Here is a 15,016-nt window from a genome sequence, read left to right on the forward strand (position 1 = left end):
AATTCAACGTGGGCAACAGGGTGACTGACAGCGACACAACATGGGATTAACAGGAGAGAGACTTTAACATTCTACCAGTTAGTTTGTTTCATTTCTGTTTTTCAAAATGCACAGTAAAATGCATTTGGGTACTTTGCAAGGACATGTCATTTGCCTTTCTGGCAGCATGAGCTTATATGTTTTCTCTCTTCTGTCTAAAAAAGCAAAAAGCAAAACAGAATGACATAAATTCAGTTAAAAAAACACACAAGAGAAAGTGACATACTGCAGTCTGAATGAAATAAAACAAAATAAACTTAAATGTTCTGTATTTTATTCTGCATGTGTCGGGTATGAGCAACCCTCAAGAAAACATTAAAAAAAGACAATCAAATTAATTTGATACATAAAAAAAACACTGTATATTGTATTTGAGCTGGAGAAATTGAATATGATGAGTATCAATTGCTGCCATCTATATTCATATGATTTTACAATTAATAACACAAATAATAATTATTATTTTTCTGAGAATCAAGAGCTGTGTCATTCTTGATCAAACGATTGGATTTCAAACAGACAGCAAATATCCTGAACGCCGTATACTGTTACTCTGAATTACATGTTTGATTGTTTTAATCTTCCAGTTGTCTCGAAAAGCAACACAAATATGTATAAAAATAAAAGAAAGAGTCCAGATTCACATAAATTGAGAACACATTTGAAACAACATCTCTGTGGTTTTTAATGAGCAACTATTTACTGTATTTTTGTCATTACTGTTGTTGGTGGTGGTCACACAAACAACATTTGCTGCAAGGTCTTTAGCTAAGCCTCACTGTCGCTGTCTTTGCAGTACTACTCTACAATAACAATATCGCTGCATTAATTTAGACCTGAAAACACCTGCATAATACATGTCTGGTTATACTGTCCACTTGCTATAGGTTAATTCACATCTTTCACATGAATCAAAATGTGGATATGGAGACACAAAAATATTAGAGACATATTCATTAGAGAAACCTTGGCAACCAAATCATCTTTGGAATCATGAAAATGAGAAAAGAATTGCAAAAAATTCATCAATCAAATCAAAAGCCATCAAGCCATGTTCTTTTTTTTCTTATTCAAACCAGAGCAACTATTTCCCCATCTAAGCAATTCATCACAGGAGGAGATTATGGTCCAAGGCTGGGGACGCTGACTGGAGTGGTCCCGTTGCTCCAGTGGGGGCACAGAGGGAGTCTAAAGACATGAGGCACCCGTTGACTGGGGTGGGTGAAGCAGGTGTGCTTCCTCCTCCTGTGACTCCTGGCTGAGAGCTGTGAGCCTGAATCTGGCCACCTGCAGGGGGCGTTGCTATGCCTGCTGGTGCCCAAGTTGCCATACTGCTTGGCACTGCCGGCCAGGGCGCCACAGCTGGACCTGCCCACTGATTTCCCAGAGGCCCCTGCTGGCCCCAGGGCATGGTTGTGGGAGAGTATGGAGGGGAGGAGTATGGAGAGCCCCCTACTGGCTGCGTGGGGAACATGGAGAGGATCTGAGAGCCGGAGGGTGTTAGCTGTGGAGACTCTGATGGAAAAGAAGAAGATAAATGAAGTGTTAAAATTGTTTAGTCAATCAGGAAATTACTGGAGTAGTTCTGGAGTTTCCACTAGTTGCTATTAACCTCACAGTCAACAGGTGACTTGAGGGGGGATGAGGGCAGATGGCATCCCTCTTGTTAGCAAAACTTTCATCCGCCCTGGTAGCGGAGAGCGTGCAGGGTCAGAGGTCTTGTTTAGTTGAATATGTTGCTGTTTTCACATCTATAATTAATTTACTCTGGTCCAAATCAGTTGACAAATGGTTGAACTTGAAGCTTTTTTCCCCTTCGTTCGTTTTTTTTAGACTGAGAAAAATCCACACGAGCCAAAATGCAGCACTACAAACCACCTGAGAACATTCATTCATTCAAAACGTTCATTTTGGACTGTACCGAGACCACCTCCTCTTATGGGTCTCCCTTTGGTTGTTTGGTCCCCTGCAGGGTTCGATTGACAGCTTTCACAGCACAAATGATCTGCATTATGCAAATGCACCAGGCTCCACTTAAACAGAACTAAATGGGCTAGGTGTGAAACCACCTTTAGTCTAGTCTGCCTGGCTCACTGGTCCTTTATTCTGGCTGAGGTTTGAGTTAGGATCTATGGCCCTAACCATGGCTATGAAATATCAGTAGCCTAACTGTGATAACTTGTGGTGCTGAAGGAGCAGACTGATTTGTAATTATAGAGTAGTGTCACTTTCATAAATAAAGTGACAAGTAGCAGTGTGTAGTTGTGGTAAACTCAAGAGGATCATATAGACACACTGTTGCCTGTAGAATTCCTATAATATTTCTATAATCAGTCAGTAGCGTCTGTGCTGCAGAAAATATACCCCAGACAAATCTTGGAAGGTGTACATGGGTGTGTGTGTTGGTTGGTGGTGTCGGGGCAGGACGGTACTCCCATTGGCCCCTCACCCTCAGTTAAAAGTTAACAAATCACAGACTGCTCACAGTGATGACGAATCTCCTGAAATGGTACTACTGAAAATAGTTCTGGCAGGTAAAGAAGAGCATGTCATTTTTGCTTTTTCAGTTTGTGTATGAATGTGTTTTAATTAATTAGCATTTGAGACAGCAGCAGGCTAGCTTTTTCCACCTGTTTCCAGTCTTTATGCTAAGCAAAGCTAATCAAGCTCTAGCTTTATACAGACACACATACAACAGATATGAGAGTGGTATTGATCTTCTTCAGTCCAACTATCTGCAAGACGAAACAAATAAGTCTAATTCCCAAAATGTTGAACAGTTCTTTCAAGTTCAAGCAGAAGTGCCAACATGTAGTTCAAGTTCTTGAATGTGGAGACTTGCTGCTTTCTCTGTTTTATGTCTTGCTAATTGAATATCTTTGGACTGCAGTTTAAAGGAGTCACCTTGGGCTCTCAGACATTGTGATAGACATTTTTATAGTGCTATTTCAGTATTTTATGATACTTGCAGACTTGACAATTTATAAATGAATCTAAAAAATACATACAGGAGATTAATAATTAGTCGCAGCCCTACTTTATATCGGATGAAACCTTGGATTTGTTTAATGGAAAAGTTTTTGAACCTTGACTATTAACTGCTTACTCTTATGATATCCATATAGCGCTCTATGTCAAAGTGTGCTTCATTTAGGTAAGTACAACCACTACAGGCAAGGTAAAGGTTACTGTCATTGTTATGCAATAAAGGAGCAACACAAAGACACAGGATGTAAACATAGGCCTCTGATGTCGAAGGCCTACATTATACCATCACATTTTAAACTTTTGCTGCACTGCATGAACAATACTCTGCTGCCTACTCTGAAACCAGCTCCAACAAACATGCTTATATTCTACTAAAAATCTTGTTCAGTGTTTATTGTTGAAATTCCACACATGATGTGATTTGATCTTTTCATCCACTATCAGCAGAGACAGAGGAGAGGAGGCGGTTAAGATGTCTGAATCTCTCAGTGTGGGAACGGAGCATGTTTTAAGAGAGGCGAAGTAAATCTGTGACATAACATAACTTAACATACATGCACAGTGAACACATTCCTCTGTCTATCATATTAAAATATGACTGAGACTTGGCTCTTTATCAGCTGTGCCATGGGAATTATGTTATTCTGGCAGAGGGCATAAATGTCACGAACAGGAAACTCATGGGAAAATACTGTGTGCATTTCTCGTGCACCTCCAGGTCAATGGTCAGAGGCAGCTGAAGAGAAACTGTGTATGGCTCCAGATCTCTGTCTGATCCTTTGAATTTATCTCATGATGATTAGAATATTAGATAGATAGTTAGATAAAGTGCTTAGTTTTAATCCATTGCAAACTGAAATACTGACGATTCAATTGCCTTGTTCAACCACAGTTTCATACCACAGTGTGATATGCGTTAACCCACTACAGAGGTGTTAAAGCTGATTCAGTACTACCAAGGGGAGATGCCAACAGTGAGTCACCTTTAAATCTAGAGCGGGGAGTTATGTTTGTCTGATGGTCATGTTGTTTTATGACTGATGTTTTTAATGATATATATTTGCATGACAGGAAACCAGTTTGATAAACGAGATCTCTGTGTGAATCCTCCCTGCAGTGTGATGGCAGAAAGGACTGTGCTAAAAACATATTTTGTGCCTTCATGCACTATGTCATGCTTTGTTGTGGCCACACATGTCAATCCAATCAAGCCTAGGAACAAAACTCGCACACCAGCTATCTCTAAAATTAATCAAAATAAAGCAGAATCGGCTTCCCTCTTCACTAGTCTTAATATTGATTGCTGTAATTGCTTCAGAATATTTGCTATGAGGAAGAGTCCATCAGTCCCATCAGTGTACTTTGACAAGTATGCTGATGGGACTTTTTATGATATAAAGGAGACAATATTGTATATAGGTTATGAATTTAAAGAATGAAGCAAAATTTGGACAAAAGTTGTGAGAAACCCAGCAAGAAGGAAATTTTGCTCTCCCTTGTACTGTAGCCCCTCCACCCCGGCGGTGCACCGCCCCTGACCAGCTCTATAAATAAAATGTTTCAGGTCATAGATGGAGTGGGGTCATGAGCAGCTCCAGCAAACGAGCCTTTGAGATTCTAAGGGACTCAGGGCAGGGTAAGAAACATCCCATGTCAGTGTTGTGTTGCAGCAAACCTGGCTGACTGCTACATGTGCTCTGGGTGGGCACCATTGGTTCCTCCATCTGGATGGAGAAGACCTTCATCAGCTCATTGCAGGAAGAGGCCTGTAGACAGAGAGGCAGAAAACACTACAGCCTGTGTGTGATAACAATAGAATGAAGTTTCAGTTTCTCAACCGCCTATTATATTTAAACCAGCAGAAAGGCGCAGACCGTTCTTTAAGAGCTGGGGGAGACACGTGGTAACTGACCAGCGAATGTTAATGGATATGAATGACAAAAATAGAAATAGAAAGAAATACAGATCTAGAATATAAATACTCTGTCAGCTCCTCTAATTTATTTGCGTAGTTAATGATCAGACATTGAGCAGATAACTAGTCAGAAACCTCTATGGCCAGCTTGAACTTGACTTGTCAGCTACACGAGTTGGATTAGACTGAATGCAAAGGGAATTGGACATATTACAGTCCAACTGTATGAAAAAATGATCACATCCAGTTTAAAATCAGTGCAAAATGATCACACTTAGACATGACAGGTGGTGTTTATGAAGGCCTGCTTTAGATCATCTGACAGGGCTATGCGGGTACATCAAAGAAAGAGGTTGGGAATCGTCAAACTGCTCTATTTGATATTTGCTAGTTGATCCTGTTATCTCTAAAGAACAATGATGTACAACCCCAGTTCCAAAAAAGTTGCAATGCCGTGTAAAACAGAATGATCATTTGCAAACAAGCTGTGTTTATTGACAACAGGTTTACAAAGTGTTCCGGAGTCCATGCAGTAACATCCTTTATACAATCATGTGTTTCACAAAGTGGTGAACTTCGCTCCATCCTCGCTTGTGAACGTCTGAACCTTTGAAGGTTGTTCCTTTCATACCCAATCATGATGCTATCACCTGTTACCAATCAACCTGTTTACCTGTGGAATGATCCAAACAGGTGTTTTTGGAGCGTTCCACAACTTTCCCAGTCTTTAGTTGCTCTTGTCACAACTTGTTTGAAGCATGTTGCTGGTATCGAATTCAGAATAAGCAGATATTTACAAAAATCAATAAATCTGATGAGGTCATTGAATACATTGTCTTTGTACTGTTTTAAACTGAGTAGATGTCAAAAAGGATTAACAAGTTATCACATTCTGTTGTATTTATGTTTTACACAGCGTCCCAACTCGTTGGGAATCAGGGATGAATTTATTAAAAGATTTCTCTCTTGGGGTCAAATTTGGCCAGTTTCATTTGAAATTCTTAAATATCAAATAATTTATGTTTCAGTTTATGTGTTTTTCGTGGTTAGATTCACAATTGGAGTGTTGCCTGTAAAAATGTTAGGAAACCCCGACGGCTCTATGAGGCACGGTGGATTAAAACTCTGACATGTTGCGTTGTTATTGATTTTACCTGGTTTGATTTTCCTGATGAAGATTCTGGCTCTGGACTGAACATGTCCTCTAAAGCTGGTCGCTGGAAACAATGGCACATTGAAACAGTGACGAGTGACATGTTGTGCATGTGACCTCCAGCATTTGGAAAAAAAAAAACAACTATTGATACAGAGATGTTCACTGACAAACTTTAGACAAAGATTCAGGAATAAAACTGCTCGTTCTTATTCTTTCATTTACCTCCGTTGGAGGAGCTGGACTGTCGTTTTGAAGCAGTGAGGAACTGGTCTGGAAAAAACAAACAAACAAGAGGAAAGAAAATTGAACACAGTCTTGATGACAACGAAACAAAAAAACAAAACATGCCCATACACACACACACACACACACACACATACAATCATGTTTCCATCATTTTTGGGGACTTTACATAGGCTTGACATTCATTACCTGCAAAACTACCCTAATCATACTCATTACCACTACCTGACCCCAACCCCAACCCAACCCTTCACCCTAAAATGTAATGATTTACATTGTGGGGACTTGTCTTTTGTCAAGGAAGGCGAGCCGCCACAACGTGACTGTGTAAACAGTCACACAGAGGCACAAACCCCACTGATGGACAAACACAAAATAAAGATTTTCTCTGACTTGTGTCGGTGCCTCTGCAGGTTCCTGTGGTGTCTCTTGGTCCACAACCTGACAAACCTCCATGATGTCAACCAGGACCGGATCTGCCTGATGGACACACAGAAAAAAAATCTCACTGTGGACCAAACACATTGACTGCAGGGTGGTCGTCCAGTGCAGACTGGATGTTTGTGAGGTGGACAGAGAAACTGGTCTTACTCCTTCTCAGACTTTCATACAACAGTGAACCTTGAAGGCCACACACCTTTTTAATTACTACTGAACATGGAGGTTGTTCCATGCTTGCAGCATCTGCAGACCATCTTGTTTTCATTGTTTCATACAATAACCATGACTAACATTTCTGAAGAACACCACCCGCTATTTATATGTTCTGAAGTCATCTCATATATATTCCCATGTAGTGCTGTGCACTGTTACCAGGTTGGCTGTCTTGATGTAGAAAAGGACGTAGCTGTCTTGGTGTTGGTAGATGTAGGCCAGAGCTCTGGGATCAAACTCATCTTTTTTCAACGAGCTGATTCTGCTCCTGTCATGGTCATAAATTACAGCCTGAAAAACAGATAAAAGAGGATATGTGCTTTGAGTTATGTCAAATCTAACCATTCAGCAATTTAAAACAAAAATGAGGGAACAGAAAACTACCATTACTGCAAGAAAAAGGAGAAATTAAGGCATCATAAGCATGAAATGTAGCCAGATTTCTCAGTTTCTGTTTCTCTAACTTTTGTGGTGGAGCTCAATTATTCGTTATTAACATGATAACAAGAGATAAAGACTGGAATCAAAGTCGTAAACTTGATCACTAGGCTCCCTTTTGTGTGGAAACTAGAAAATAAAGTCATTTAATGCACTGATCCAAGCGGACTGTGTGAATATTCTGCTAATCATCTGGCATTAGTTAAATAATCCAAGCTGGAGACAGGTTTTTTTTTTTTTTAACCAACTGGAAAACAACAGGGGTCATCATGGTCACACACGATAAAGAGAAATGTTTTCCAGATGAACCATCATCCTGACGGGGGTGCTGCTGCCACAGGACAACACAACAAGGAGCGAGAGAGAGATCTGGGAGAGGTTTGGTCACACTCACCCCCGTCCTCTCATCCACGATCTTCAGGCCGCTGGAGGAAATTTTCAGCCAGACTCTCTGCTTGTGTTTCCCCTGTGTCCTTGCTGCTACCTCTAAGCCCTGACATGGATGGGGCAAAGAAAAAGGTTGAATTGTATGAATCTGTGTGACTCTCATTTTTCATCTTGTAGTAGCATCATTTGGTCAAAAGTTGAATTTGTCTGCCAAAAACCTGCAAAACTAATGACAGTCCCTTCACCCTCAGCTGTACTTTGTGTTTATTGCCAATATTAGCATGCTAACATGGTGAACATCTAAGATGGTGAACGTCATGGTGAATACTATACCTGCTAAACACCAGCATGTTAGTGCTGTCATTGTGATGTTAGCATTCTGATGTTAGCATCTAGCTTTAAGCACAGAGCCTATGTACAGCCTTGCAGAGCTCCTAGCCTGGCTGTAGACTCTTAATCACATTTACTGTAAATTCAACCAAAAATTCTTGGAGATTTAGATCTGGGCCTCTCCAGGACATCAACACTGATGTTTATAAGCAGTTCCTATACAGTCAACCAGCTTTAATTAAGACAAGACAGAGGTCACTTGAGTTTGGCGGCACCTTTAGCTTCATCATGGAGTCCAAGCACATCTTGTCTCCCTGGGCGTCGGGCACCGGGTCCACGCCGATCAGCTTGGCTTTGTAGCGAACCCCGTCTCCGTGGAAACGGGAAGTTGTGTCACTGGGTGTTCTGGGTGCTCCTGGGAAACATGAGGAGAGGCGATAAAGGGTCAAACTGTGAGGACAAATCTGTGTGAGAGCGAGGAAATGCATGTCAGTGTATATTTGTGTTACTTAGCTTTGTCTTAATCATGTTTGTAAGTCATAATTTGTGTGTGTGTTTGTGTTTTTAATGTGTTTACGCTTCTGTATCTTTTACTGTAATGCCTCTGTGTTTGTGTCTGAGCGCACAGTGTTTTACACTTGTTTGGTCTGTATTTGTGTGTCCAGGCAGCATTTGTGTGTATTTGTAATTGGATAATCAGTATAAGTCTGTGGTGTTTATGTGTTCTCGATGTACTTTCCGTGTGTGCGCCTGTGTGTTTAAGCAAATTGCTGAGCGAGCATTTGACTGATCTATAGTCAATGTTTCATTTCATTTCCTGGAATAAAAACAGTCATTTAGTGATTATGGAAATGTGACCATGTGTTCTTGGAACGAAGGTCACCTCTTAAACAGCCTCACTCATGTTATGAAACATTTTACTGGCTTTTAGTCACTGTTTAGTGTAATATTCAGCACAAATGCATGTCTGCATTTCACAGCCATGCACAAACCAATGGTCAGTCAGTGACCTCAGCTGGTGCCAAATAAAATGAACAAAAAATGTCCCTTTTTGAAACACAGGCTGTGAGTTTGATGGAAGTAAACTGGGAAATCAGCCAATTGATTAAATAAATAATGCCCATTAGATATCTGTCATCAGGCATAAACCTGGATGAGATCATGCCTGTGGTTATGTGTGTCTGTGTATCTGTCCACAGCCAGTCTTGCCTACTACTGCACCCATCAGCCTAATAATCATTTTTGTGCACATTTATGACTGACCTCTTGTGGTTGGGTCACAATTTTTAAAAACAATAGTTAGCATTTCTATTTTTCTAGCCTTTACGGCATTAAAGCACTGGTCTAGTGGCCCATGAAACTCAGCCAGTCAAATCTGTGAATACAAGAGAGTGGGAGAAACACGCACACAGGAGAGACGAGAGACAACAGGCAAAGAAAGTGAATTACATGCTCTAAAGAGAAAGAGAAAAGCAGACAGTGAAAACAGTTTTTAATCAAGAATGCACAGACTCTTACATGTTCATTCTTCCCATGAACAGTTCAAAACCTTCATGTCCTACATGTCCCGAGACCGTGGTCTTAATGAAAAGAGGCAGCGTGAAGTGCTGCAACCAGAAGTACAAGCTGTTAAAGCTGTTCAGTTGTTAAGATGTACTGAGATTGTCTCACTGGTTGAGACTTTTAAGATGTGAAATGGACTCGGAACACGTGACTAATATTTACGTTCTTGAATGATGTGTGAGTGCTTACTTTAGCCCCATGGGGATAATCCAGCAAACTCTGGGCTAACTTTGGAGGGTCAGAGGATAGTGTCAGTGTGGAAAGCTTTTCTAGCCTGAGGCTTCGCCTGGGGCTCAGAACGTTCTGATCATGCTGTTTTTTGGTGCATGCAGCTTTGAAAGCCCTGCTGGGGTTCAGATAGTACCTCCGAGGTCACACCCTCTAAAACACCTTCCCACTGAGATTTTAAAGCAGCATCTCTTCACACTTCTCCACTCTTATTTTCTCTCTGTTCTGTTCTTCTAAAGCATTTTGTGATTTAATTTGTAGAAAGGTGCCACACATACAAATAGACATGACTTACTTACTTTTCTATGACCTTACTCTAAACTCAAGAAACAACCAAAGCAAAGTGAACACGCAGCACCTGATACCAGAATTAACTTTTACAATCCTTGTTTTATCATCAGGTATGACTACCGCAGGCTTCCTGCTGGAAGTTTATAGGTACAGAATTGAAATATAGTCCCACCCTAAGTGATTACATTGTCATAAAACCATAATTGCTCAAGATGGCTAATGGTTAACACATCAGAGAAATGTAAAAAAGAGACTATAGACCATTTGGATTGTTAAATCTTACAGAGACAAAAGGAAACAGTTTTGTTGGAAAACCAGATGTTTGCAAATGGAAAATCTGAAAATCCGGTGGCTTTGCAGCACTATGAATTATAACTCACACTGGACAAACACATTCTCTGCTTGACATGAAAGCTTTGCCAAGTTGGAAACGTGTTTACACATTTTCAACAAGACACTATTGTATACCGTAACTCAACAAATGACATCAATCGTGTTTCTCAAACAGCTGGAACAGCTGGACACCCTCCAGAGGTGCGTGAAGGACGAACAAAGAAAAAGAACAAAACAAACTGTTACCTGAAAACGCTTCCATTTCCCATCAGATATTAACAAACTCACTGTCACAGTCAGACAGAGGACATACTGCACTTAAAAGAATCTAGAAACGCTCTAAGTAGACAGTGTACAGACTGCTGAATTTCAAAATTCGATATCCAATATCCAACTGCCATGAGGTGTCATTTGTTGTCACCAAACTAAAGCAAATGGGGGTCAAATTAAATTATTCTGATTTTTGGTGTGTTCAGACTGAAGGTGAAGTGGATTTTAGAGGCGGTGAGATGGCACAGCGGAAAAAGGTGTGATTGCATGGAAATTAGGCGACACAAAATGACGCAAAGACGCATCCACACATGTAGAAAATGTTTCATCTTAATCTGTGTCGAAAACATATAGAGAAGCGACGAACCAGGAGAGAGACTGGAAATAACAGAAGGAGCCAGAGTTCAGTCAGAGGCTAAGCTGAAATGTCAGATAGCAAACTTTTTTAAGGCCACACTGGTATAGAATAAAACCAGGAATGATCCATTCTGATTAAAAAAATCTAATCAGACAAAGCTGACTCTGGGATGATGGTGGAACAATCAGAACTGAAGGAATTAAACTAACCTGACAAACTGTGACCAAAGAAGATGTGCAAAACTGTGCATTCAGCAGATTTTGAAAGGTTTTTCATTCATTTCAAAACTGTGAGCTGAATTGTTGTCTGAGAACCAGCCCTGACAGTCAACAGCAGCTGAGCACTCGTACCTCTTGTGCTGGGGGAGAGCCAGGTCCTGACAGCAGTTTGGCCCGGGGCAGGACAACTCCCAGCTCTCTGCTCTGTCTCCATCGTGACGTGGTCTGTTTGGAAATTCAAGGCTGGGTTGCTGACAACGACGTGGCTGTCACACTTGTTTGCTGCAAAGTTCAAATCAAAGAATGTCAGACGTTTAAAACTGGCAAAGTGCAAAGAAAAACCATCTTCAGATTACAGCAAGTTATGGGATGAACCCGCGCAGAAGGGAAATCTTTTGATTCATCTCACCTGCTGCGAGCGCGTCTCTGCTCTGACCCCCGTCTTGGCTCGACTCGCTGCTGAAACTTCTCAGAGTCAAAGGTCAGGCTGCAGACTCACTGGTGATATATTAACATCCGCCGGGAGGCCAAAATACATGGGAACTCAAGAGGCTCTAATTGGAAAGATAGTGAGTATGTGGAGCTGTCCCTCTCAGGGGATGAGTGGGGGGTCATGTGCTTTCTTTCAGGACAGGCTTTGGGTGATATTCTCTCAAAATAACGGCTGAACTCATCATGAATGTGTCTGGTGGTCAAAAGAAAATTCTGAAATCCTCTGCATGGAGGGTGGTTGAGAGAAACCAGAAAACAAAGCAAATGCTAACAAAGAAACAACTACTACATTTTCAACTAAGAATCTACAGCCATGCTAGCAGTTATTTAGCAGGTATAATTTGTCCACAGTCACCATCTCAGTTAAACATGTTAGCATGCTAACGTTAGCGGTTCATTATTAGCTTATTAGCACAAAGTATTGACGTTGGACAAAATACCGGACAAAATAATATGAATTTCAACCTCATGATGGCGCTAGATGAAAAGTCACAGAATCACCTAGGTAACTGCTAGCTTACTAGCAGCTAACTACTGGTTTGGCTAAAAAGAGCAGCCAAAATTGAAGCAGCGGTGTTGTCCAGACTTTTAATACTTTAATAAAGCTTTCATAAGACTCCCACTGCTTACTGAATGCCCTCTTCTGTCACCTCCAGTTTACATACTAATGGCATCATGGCTGATGGCATCACTATTACATCAACGTGCTTAGTTTGTCAGACTTGACAAACATCCAGAGAAACAGAGGACACCACACGGCTGAGTATTACTCCTCGTGATGAGTCAACTGAACGCTTTGTGTAAAATCTGTGGAGCGCTCCTTAAAAGCAACAGCCACTTTAAAAATAAACTTGCATGCACACATTCACTTTGAAAAAAAAACCTTAGATACTGTGTATGTGTGTGGAAAGTATCTTCAAACAAAATAAACCACAGTTCATGTCCTTTAATTCAGGCATTCATAGCCTCGGGAACGCCACCACTGGGGTTTGTCTCCACTCAGACGTTTCTTTGTGTCAGCTTGTTTCAGCCCGCTCGTCCACTCAGTTCAGTTTGGTGGGAGTACTTTTCATACAATTAACAATCATTATTTTCAACCATTTAAAGTTTGCATAAGACAGTATTTGTGGTCTCCGACCCTCAGCCACTTCCCAGAGTATAGAATATGTTATAATACACTGGATTAAGTGGAATATAATATTATTTTTTCATCTCCTCTTTTATGTTCTGCCAAAATCCCCTATGGAATATGAAGTTAAAAAAAAAAAAGGTAGTAGAATGAGGTAGGAAGAAACATGTGAAACATGTGGCCCATAAATGAACATTTGCCATCTCAATTAGTGAGCTTTAGAGGTGTTGGTAGGCGTATTTCTTAACTTTTGACAATTAAAAAGTTGAAAAGCCAGCAAAAACAAACAAAAAAACCCAATCCAAACATGTCGAACCGTACAATTTCTAAATACTTCTTCCACCAACACTGTTTTTCTACGTCGCAGAGCTGAAAACAGTGTAAGAGGACACAGAGAGATTGGCTTCTCCTTAACAGGGATCAAAATGCCAGTGAGGCACTCTTGAATAAATATTTACGAAGCAGATCACTGATGACGTGATATTTAGGTTAGCAAAGAGGCTCCTCTGCATTCAGAAACATTTTCTCAGGAAGCAAAGCTCATTTGTTGAAAACCCCCTGAAACAGGAAGAGTTTTACGACAGATTAGGCACGGCTTTCCCCAAAATCTCATTGAAATGAGAGGGATTCTCTTTTAAGACAAAATAATACACAAAACCAGAATATTTAGGTCAGTTTGAACGGTGGAGACTAGCAACCTGAGGGCAGGAAATACCATATTTAATCCACTTTATCAGTCAATCACCAGAGGCAGGAAAAGGTCGTGAGGGATGTGGGTTAACAGTCACAGCTACATTTCCCAACAGTGACAGTCTTTCACAGGCGCTGTGACGATTCCTTAACTTTATTGGTCAAGCTGTCTTCCAGCGTCTTAACTGTGGAGCCAGTCTTTGCTAAAACCCACAAGTTCACAAGGAAAATACACAGAAGACGTGACCTCAGTGTCCTCTGTGGTAGTACGGCCCGGGTGACTCCGTCCAGTAGATGCCTCAGTGCCCGATAGCTGAACTCCTGCCAGGTTTGTGATGATTCTGACTCTCCAGAATAGTCTAACAATGACCTCGAATTAGCCTGAATGCTCCTAACTGGAGCTGATTCTCAGGCTAGTCCACAAACCTAAAAAAGTGGCAGAGCCTAGCAGACGGATTTGGTCTCTCTGGTGTTGAAACAACCGAATACACTTTGAGCCGTTTAAAAAAATGAGAGAAGCTGTTTTCTACATATCCAGACTTTTTATTTGTAATTCCTGTGCGATGTTGATGATCTGCTTTTATTTTTATTGGCCATTATTTGGTTTCATTTGGCCATTTTAGAAATGTAATCTCTAACCTCCCAACTTCGACATGTGCTTGTTTTATTTCACATCTTAATTATCCCAGTTTATCTAGCAAATTATTTGCCTTAACCATTGATTTTTAGCTTTTCCTTGTTTTTGTAATTCTCTCATTGTAAATGAGGGTCGCCTTTCAATGATCTCTTGAGTATAAGTACAGGTTGAATGAATGAATGAATCTACACTCATTCTGTTGATTTAAGTCATCCTGGGGTGTCAGCAAATACCTGCAATGTTCCCTGTAATATAACATGAAGACTATCATAAATACAGTTGATGCAGGACTTGACACACTCATACACTCTCTCATGGCTGAGCAGTAAAATCAAACACATCAGCAGCTCTCCAACATGCTGATCTGAATGAGACTCAGTCAGTTTATTCTGACTAATGCGGTCAAGTGTTTCCCATGTCTGACATCACGTGAGGAAGGACGACAAATCTGCCGCTGTTGTGTGAAAGCCTCCTAACCCCAGTTTTGGGGATGTTCATGATCAAACGTAAACTGAAGGATTACACGCTCTTCTGTGAGTTGTGGAAACTCTGTGACCTCTTGGTTGGATAAAAAGATTCAAAGCCTTACCGGAAAATGCTCTGAAATGGTTCTGTCAGTTTATATAAATCAGTCAAATTTTGGATTTTTAACTGTAA

At 40.7% G+C, this 15,016-nt stretch overlaps 1 protein-coding gene across 1 annotated transcript; it reads right to left on the reverse strand.

Annotated features, from left to right (window-relative positions):
• Window positions 1-880: 880 nt before the first annotated feature.
• LOC121605416 (disabled homolog 2-like) lies at window positions 881-11,625 on the reverse strand. The gene is made up of 9 exons (XM_041935321.1): window positions 11,544-11,625; window positions 8,426-8,565; window positions 7,828-7,926; window positions 7,155-7,286; window positions 6,735-6,821; window positions 6,321-6,368; window positions 6,097-6,159; window positions 4,703-4,793; window positions 881-1,554 (listed from the first exon to the last, which is right to left on the reverse strand). Exons 1-9 carry the CDS (start codon window positions 11,623-11,625, stop codon window positions 1,148-1,150), a joined length of 1,149 nt encoding a protein of 382 aa, XP_041791255.1. The 3' UTR covers window positions 881-1,147.
• Between the last annotated feature and the right edge of the window lie 3,391 nt (window positions 11,626-15,016).

Source organism: Chelmon rostratus, chromosome 4, assembly GCF_017976325.1.
Source record: "Chelmon rostratus isolate fCheRos1 chromosome 4, fCheRos1.pri, whole genome shotgun sequence".
NCBI lineage: Eukaryota > Metazoa > Chordata > Actinopteri > Chaetodontiformes > Chaetodontidae > Chelmon > Chelmon rostratus.

Bases quoted from the DNA above. Each gene is read 5' to 3' on its own strand.
- LOC121605416 (XM_041935321.1), bottom strand. From the start codon at position 11,625: ATGGAGACAGAGCAGAGAGCTGGGAGTTGTCCTGCCCCGGGCCAAACT. The intron at 6,822-7,154 runs GTAACAGTGCAC...TGTGTCCATCAG, and splicing joins ACATCAAGACAGCCAACCTG to GCAGATCCGGTCCTGGTTGA. The intron at 6,160-6,320 runs GTAAATGAAAGA...CATTGTTTCCAG, and splicing joins GTCCAGCTCCTCCAACGGAG to CGACCAGCTTTAGAGGACAT.